General features: G+C 35.9%; 1 protein-coding gene across 1 annotated transcript in view; it reads right to left on the bottom strand.

Moving 5' to 3' along the window:
* The window catches only part of LOC128179865 (U5 small nuclear ribonucleoprotein 200 kDa helicase-like), a 40,976-nt gene extending 32,845 nt beyond the window's left edge, over positions 1-8,131 (bottom strand). Inside the window, exons 1-15 of the mRNA XM_052847522.1 lie at positions 7,974-8,131; positions 7,616-7,779; positions 7,187-7,358; positions 6,184-6,373; positions 5,880-5,938; positions 5,638-5,742; positions 4,665-4,817; positions 4,448-4,547; positions 3,597-3,814; positions 2,861-2,981; positions 2,152-2,207; positions 1,685-1,822; positions 1,218-1,373; positions 666-836; positions 144-202 (exon numbers count right to left, since the gene is read on the bottom strand). Coding sequence (XP_052703482.1) covers positions 144-202; positions 666-836; positions 1,218-1,373; positions 1,685-1,822; positions 2,152-2,207; positions 2,861-2,981; positions 3,597-3,814; positions 4,448-4,547; positions 4,665-4,817; positions 5,638-5,742; positions 5,880-5,938; positions 6,184-6,373; positions 7,187-7,358; positions 7,616-7,779; positions 7,974-8,018 — 1,907 coding nt within the window. The 5' untranslated portion in view covers positions 8,019-8,131. The remainder of the gene's footprint in view (positions 1-143; positions 203-665; positions 837-1,217; positions 1,374-1,684; positions 1,823-2,151; positions 2,208-2,860; positions 2,982-3,596; positions 3,815-4,447; positions 4,548-4,664; positions 4,818-5,637; positions 5,743-5,879; positions 5,939-6,183; positions 6,374-7,186; positions 7,359-7,615; positions 7,780-7,973) is intronic.
* Between the last annotated feature and the right edge of the window lie 180 nt (positions 8,132-8,311).

Raw genomic sequence — 8,311 nt, 5'->3', positions numbered from 1 at the left:
ACCTTTAAAAAATATATTGAGTTTCAAAAATACTGAACACCTGCCTTAATCTTACTTGGGTCTCATTATTTTAAAAGCAATGCAAGCAACTACAGTTCAACCAATGAAACCAGATTGTATAACCTAAGCTAATAGTTCCCTACCTGGCCACTAGAGCCTCCAAAACTGGTCCTCTGTCATCATGGAGAAGATGAATCTCATCCTGGAATTTATAAAACAGACACTGTACTATGACACCTAGTTAGACCATTATGAAGCAGAACAAAAGCAACCAAGAACATCTTGCTAAAAATGCAAGAACAACTCCCACTTATCATCACAAGTTTCAGTTGGCTCTCTGAAAAAGCAACTCATTACATGTACCTTGAAAAACCATGGAATAGTTCATATTTACACAACGTATTCTATACAAACTACACCTAATATCCTAAAGTATCTAACAAGGTTTTCATATTATTTGTTTACAACTTTATTTACATGCAAGTTTAGTTTTTGAATGATTAAATTTTATACAATTTAATTTCCTTTAAGTTTCCAAAAAGTTCACCTGAGAAAAACTCAAGGTCTTGAATTTCAGGAGGACACTCACTAACCATAAAATAAGACAAACATTTAAAAATCCCATATTAAAGAAATTTTAAATCAATGCTCAGCCTTGTACTCACGAATATCATGAGCCTGACGAGTTGAGTGTAGGTGCGCTCGCCGCCCTTCCTGGTGATGATGTCCCACTTCTCGGGAGTACAGACGATGATCTGGGTGTTGGTGATCTGTTCCTTGGTCAGCTGATGGTCCCCGGTCAACTCGTCCACACGGATACCGTACGACTTCAGCCTCTGTTAATCGACACATATATTGATATCATATACATGTATTAAGTTACAATTCAATAATTTCTACTATCTAGTGTAATCTAGTCCACCCTTAACACATACAAATTTCATTCTCTCTAAATACACAGCATCAAAATAAATACTGATATCAGATATTGAGCTAATATTAAACTGTTGTGACTATGTAGAGGTATTTTTAACCACCATGATCCTGACTTTAGTCTCTGTTACATAACTAACATCAACCTTGATATATAAAAGTGAACTAACAAACTTAAAGTAATCTGTTGTAACTTTTTAATTCTTTTTAGTTACATATATGTATATTGTACATGTACACGTTCATATCTACATTTATGTACATTTTCTGTTTCAATCCCTCACCTCTCCAAAGCTGCCAACCATCTCCTGTACGAGTGACCTCATTGGGGCGACGTAGATGATCTTGAACTCGTCCGTATTGATCGTGCCATCAGCATTAATGTGTTTCCCTATCTCCCTCAGCATACACAGTAAGGCTACATTAGTCTTACCAGCTCCCTGTAAATAGTAACAACTATCTATACTATCTCTTATAACTAATTGTATGTAGGTGTGTACATTTACAGGTGACTATCAAAGGCTCAAAGCCCATGGGACAGAGGAAAAACTTCAAGAGATCAAGACTTCAAGTTTACAACAGTTTGGAATTTTCCGGGTTGAATAAATGAATATTTATTTGTATAAATATTCGATGTGACAAAATTTTCATCATTTTTTTCCAATGCATCAAATCTTTAAGTTACATGTAAGAGCACATTTAGCAAAACCCCGTAGAAATGCTAGTCTAAGACCTATTCTTGGACACCCACCGTAGGAGCACACAGCAAGAGGTTCTGGTCAGACTCCATACAGGACTTCCAAAGCCGGCTCTGTATCCGATTCAGGCACTTAAAACCCACAAACGCAGGCTGGGCATACTTAGGTAGTCTGTCTATAGGAAGCAGGGTCTGCAAAATTAGAGTTTACCATCACATATATATCATGACATAAGTTTACTTAGTTCTCAACTGAAATTTTTTTGTGAAAAACATGCTGTAAAAATATATTAAGTAAATTAAGTACACATACTAAAAAATTGCTTTTATTCAATGTCATAGAAAGATTAAAAGTTAATTTTTTAATACTTGCTTGCCATTATATCTATTTCTATTATGTAACTTGTATCATCCAGGAAATGACTCACATGGTTACAATTTGGTCTATATATTTGAGTATCCCCATAGAAACAACCATGCCATACTGCACATCATACATGTACATTTACAGCAAAACATACCTCATCTGTTTCAAAAGACTTTGGCGTCAACTCAGGTACATGTACTTCTTCATAACCTAAAATAGTCAATTCATAAAGTCAAGATTTTATCACAGATTTGTATATTGCTTTGAATTTTATATTAATATTTACAAACTCAAACCATTTTTCTAAACAAATACATGTCTTTAATAATTTTCCAAATGTCTAATTTTGGCCATCGACAGTACATTACATGCAAGTTTATTTCACATAGCATAAACATTGGCTATAAAACCTTTTTATTAACCACACACAATACAAGACTTTGCTATATGAGCTTTACTCCACCAAACACAGTACAAGGCTTGTCTATATAAGCTCACACAAAGAGCAAGTCTTGTCTTCATAAGGTTTTCTTTTTCACTACACAATATCCTATATCCGGTAATTTTCTTGATGATCTAATTTTGGGTTTTTTCGCGACCTCTTTTAAATCACAAATTACTGAATTATTACACAAAAATCATATCCTGCATCAATTTCTATAAGAACTTTATAGATTGCGAAAAATGACTGTCTGACACAAATTAACAAAGTTACAGATTTCTGCCATTTTCTAAAATTTTGTGACATGTGAAAAAAACACAGATATACCGTGTAAGCTAGGCCTTTATATTAAGCTTCATTTCAACACATACTGTCTATTTAAGTTTTTTCCTACCACACACAGTATAAAGCAGGGTCATACCTTTCCTCTGCTTCCTGTACGAGCCGTCTGGCAGCTGACATCGTTTGTTGGCCATCAGACGACTGCCCTGACTGAATGTCAAGTCCTCAATGTCAACCAGATTCACCTCTCCAAGTTTTTGCTGAAAAAAAAAGTTCATAGCATTTAATATCCCATTTCTTCAATAGTTTGATTAAACAGATATTGAGCAGTAATAACAAATAAGAGAAATATGAAAACAGTTCATTGTAAAACAAACTGAAAGAGTTCAGTTTCATCTGTTGTCCTTCTCAAGAATGAGACGACTGTGTGGTTCTAGCATCCACTAAACCCAAACAATAACCATAGAAAATCTATGATCTCTATAAATTTCATTGTTACACAAACATGTTTAAGATAAAAACTCTTAAAAAATCATCAGACAGATTCAGAACCTTAAGGTTTGAAAATAACGCTCACGAAAAATCTTCCATTACACCCATACTGCCTCAATATCAATTTTAAAATCCATAAAACTCCCATCATACCTAGCATTGGTCTACATTCATCACCTCGGTTTTTTTTCACCCTACCCACTCTGAATCTCCCCTCATACCCAGCCTTGCTTCCATGTCAATCTACAACACTCTGTCAGAATCTTTTATCATACCAAGCCTTGCTTCCATGTCAATCTACAACACTCTGTCAGAATCTCCCCTCATACCCAGCCTTGCTTCCATATCAATCTACAACACTCTGTCAGAATTTTCTATCATACCTGACTTTGATCTACATCCATCGCCTCAATGTCTGCAGCCACCCTGCTCTGTCTGGCTTGTTGGCGCCTAGCCCTCTCCTCAGACACGAGGTCCTCCTTGTCTGTCGCCCCTAGGGCCTTGAGGTACCCCGACAACTCTGTGTCTGCAGACATTTTCTCCTCAATGCCCTTCTTCTCTTCATCAGTCTGAGCTTGTGCCAACATGGTACAGTACAGAACTGAAATCAAAATATTCAGGACATTTTAGAACAGCACAGAACAAAACAAGATATCTGTGAGCCAATGCTCACTATTGATACCCCAGCTCTGATGTGAATATGCAAAATAAGCAAAGGCAATATTTAACAGGAAGTTGGCATCCAATTAATACAACAATATATCCCATGATAAGGCATGCCTAACAAATAGTGTGTTAAAATTTCAAACATCGCTGAGTAACCTTTGACAAAAATTTGGGCTAAAAATAAACAAAGTTGTCAGTTAACAGGAAGTTGACATCCGATTGGTAAAAAAATATATCCCACCATATGGCATGTCTAAACAAATAGTGTGTTAAAATTTCAAGCATCTGCAATGAATAGTTGCTGAGAAAAAGCAACAGAAACTTTTGTTACGGAAAGACAGACAGACACAAGAGTAAAACAGTATACTTCCTTCTCCCTCAGAGCGGGGGTATAATTATAGGCAGAATTTAACAAAAGTACACCATTGAAAACAACTTTCATCAATAATATCATCAACTTTGTACTGATGGGAACAACCAAGATCTTCCATTGAGAAAAAAAACTCAAAGTACATGTATACATGTATTAAGGTAAACAAAAATATGACACTGTTGTCTGTTAACTTACTCATCTGCCTGTGCTGTCGAAGGACCTTGATGAAATCAAACATGTCAAATCCCAGCAACATGACCAGCTGGTTTTCTGCTTCTCTGTCATCACTCGCAGACTGTAACAGGAGCATTCAGATGATTGAAGACAAGAGCGATAATCAACTAGCAAAATTAATTACCTTTAACTGACCCATCACGTTTTATTACAACCATTGCTCCAGTTTGTTTCATACCTTGAGAGTCTGTAGAACTTCTCCAGCCTTGGTCTGGGCCATGGTGGGGTCGTCTGGGTAGTGTTTACTCAGCTTTCTCTGGAGCCAGAAGGCATCAATGTCCCTGGGGTGGAGGCCAGAGTCTGACTTATTACCCCCATCTTCTCCCGCCAACTGAAAGCACAATGCCATGTGATAGAATAAAACAACTGTTAGAGTATAACATAAGCTGTTGTTTAGACTCAATTGTGTAGACAATGACTTACATTGGTGTTGACACTGACTACATTGGTGTAGACAATGACTTACACTGGTGTATACAATGAAATACATTGGTGTAGACACTGACTTACATGGGTGTATACAATGAAATACATTGGTGTATAAACTAACTTACATTGGTGTAGACAATGACTTACATTTGTGTAGACAATGACTTCCATTGGTGTAGACAATGGCTTATATTGGTGTATACAATGACTTACAGTGGTGTAGACACTGACTTACATTTGTTTAGACATTGACTTAATTGGTGTAGACACTGATCTACTTTGGTGTAGACAATGACTTACATTGGTGTATACAATGGCTTACATTGGTGTATACAATGACTTACATTGGTGTATACAATAACTTACTTTGGTGTAGACACTGACTTACATTTTGTGTAGGTAATGACTTACATTTGTGTAGACAATAACTTACATTGGTGTAGACACTGACTATTACTGGTGTAGACACTGACTTACATTTGTGTAGACAATGATTTACATTTCTGTAGACAATGACTTACATTTATGTAGACAATGACTTACATTTGTGTAGACAATGACTTAATACATTTATGTAGACAATGACTTACATTTGTGTAGACAATGACTTACATTTGTGTAGACAATGACTTACATTTGTGTAGACAATGACTTACAGTGGTGTAGACAATGACTTACATTAGTGTAGACAATGACTTACAGTGATGTAGACAATGACTTACATTGGTGTGTAGGGTGTCATTATACTCAGCTTCCACTCCTTCATCTTCATCTTCCTCTTCCTCAACTTCTTTTATTTCACCATACACGTCTCCATCATCCTGAAACTATGTCAACAGCAAATTATTTCATACTCTTTTGCATGTACATCTTATCGCAATCATCAATCATTTTTAAATTTAAATTAAAAGCAGTGATAGAAGAGGAGAGAAGAGAATAGAGAGATTGCTTATAAATGAATTACTTCATCCTCTGATTCTTCAAACTGCACATTCACACCATATGTCTCATCAATGTTGTCATCTGAAAAAAGGAAAGCAACCTTTAGCAGCTACATCTAAATCAACCATCATTAGACTCATGTTTTATTGTATATCACATTATTTTTCTTGTTTTTCCAAATTTCACAATAGCTACACACCCAAATACACACAGTTAATAAATACAAAAGGACACCCTCACAAGTCATAAGTACATTACATGTACTTTTAAATACTAGTGTTTCATAAACCTTTTTACTACAAACGGACACTCTAACAGGCCCCTACCTGTCTGCATCTTCTCCTCCTGCCCCCAGTCAGTGATTTTCTTGCCAAGGTTGACAAGTACGGCAAACCTCTCCTCTGCCAGTCCCCCCAGTAACTCCTCTACTTCCTTCTTTCTCTCTTTGTCCTTCAATCTGTCATTCTTCATCACCTGTAAGACCTCATCTGCAGCACCGCATAATACGTCGCGAGGCTGAAAAATATTTTGTGAAAAAAAATGAGTCCTTTCTTTCAAATCTAATTAAAATCTTCATCATTTGGCAAATCAAAATTGATATGCACAAACAGGAATTTAGAGAAGCAATTTTTTCCCCTTCCACTGCTTAAGTCGAGATCTTTCCCATGTTTACCATCTAAAATGTTAAAAGCTCCTTAATTACAGAAGTCCTATGAAATTCCTAAATTAAAGTTTTTATTTAAATGCAGAAATATTGCTTTTAAATTTATATTCACCGCAATAAAAAGAAAATCTTTTGGCCTTGATAAAGGTCTTGAAATGACCTTCAGATGCACCTCAGGCTTTAATTTGCTCATTTAAGGTCAGACGACACGTTCCTCAATTTTATATAACATTTTCCAGGAATTTGACAATGGTTTACTAAGTACTACTGCTACTCTGACAAGCTTTCTTGCAAAAAAATTAGGATATCTTACCAGGCATTTCTGCAAAATATAAGAGAAGCACGGCGAAATTCACTATATTGGGCTGGGCTTTGAACCCACAACCCCTAGAACCTACCCTCCTGGCAGATAGCGGCCACGGCCCTAACCACTCGGCCATCTAGGCATACATCCATATACAAGTAAATTTTAATCATTTTAAAAATCATTAGAAAAATAATAATTTTTATTGGAACTCTTAATTATGAGGAAATACAAAAAAGATGCTCGAGGAATGTGTCGTCTGACCTTAACAGTGGTTTTGCCCCCTGAATCCCTTGATTCAATATGTGTCTTCAGCAATTATTTTAGCATACATTAACTAATCTTTGGTTGTTAAGCTTACCTGATCACCTAAGGCAGCTTGGATAAAGCTAAGAATAACTTCATACGTCTGTCGGGTTTCCTGGGTTTTAGGTCTGTAGACGATTCCAACAAAATCGTCAATGCCTTCAGACAATAAAGTTGCTCCTTTCATTTTCATCATATCCCTTTGTGCTTCATCACGCTTTGTTCTCCTAAAATTTGAGGAAATTATAATACACTTAATATCAAATACTCAAGAAATTTCTGATGCATTATTTTTTAGCAACTGTTGGGTTAACCGTCATAACAACTTGTCCATGACATGCTGTCAGACCAGACAACACAAAATACACATAAACCCAACATCCACTACATAACTAAGCATATAAAATTGTCATCAGTCTTTTAGACAGGAATTTAAGATTCCTGAATTCAAGAACCAAAAAATCACAACTGTGACTAAACTTACTTGACTTTTCGCTCTTCCATCTGAGGAGGTTTGGATCTCATGGCTTTCTCGCCCATTCTGGTTCCTGCAATCTTTCCAACAAGGGAAGTGACTTCTCCCGTGGGTTCATCGCGAGCTCTTTTTTCAATGAGCGAACGATCAGCTTGCAATACAAGGTTAGAGTTCTGAAATGATAAATGACAATATTAAAAGTAGTAATATACCAATAATTACAAAAAATTAATGCTTGGTATCTTCCATTATTGTTGTAGAATTCAAATAATTAGATTTCAACTCTGCGTTTGTAAACAAATTTTGCTGTACCGGCGTTTGTGTTTACAACTGCTTTCAGTTTTTCATACATAAAATTGACACCTACCGCCTTGTATTCATACTGCAATGCTCTGGCCGCTGCACCAGCCATGGTTGTTTAACTCTTTTTTTCTTTCCTAATTTTCAAATAAGTAATAATTCTATAAATCAAAAAGCATGGTTTTTCACAACGTTGTAGTGTCGCTTCCGCTAGATGTCGCTTTGTTTACTCCGCGATTTTTTTTTGTTGTGTTTTGAGCCCGATGTTTAAATTAAAAAAATTATCCTATGTTAATGTTATGACAAAACAATCCAAACCATATATATCACCTGTTGTATATTGTCTTTGTTATTTCATTAATGTAACTATTACTGTTACATTAAAATCACGACTGATGATTATTT

This window comes from Crassostrea angulata, chromosome 4 (assembly GCF_025612915.1).
Source record: "Crassostrea angulata isolate pt1a10 chromosome 4, ASM2561291v2, whole genome shotgun sequence".
In the NCBI taxonomy this organism is placed as follows: domain Eukaryota; kingdom Metazoa; phylum Mollusca; class Bivalvia; order Ostreida; family Ostreidae; genus Magallana; species Magallana angulata.
Note: the sequence above shows the minus strand (reverse complement) of the source record. Positions and strands in the feature narration are given on the sequence as shown.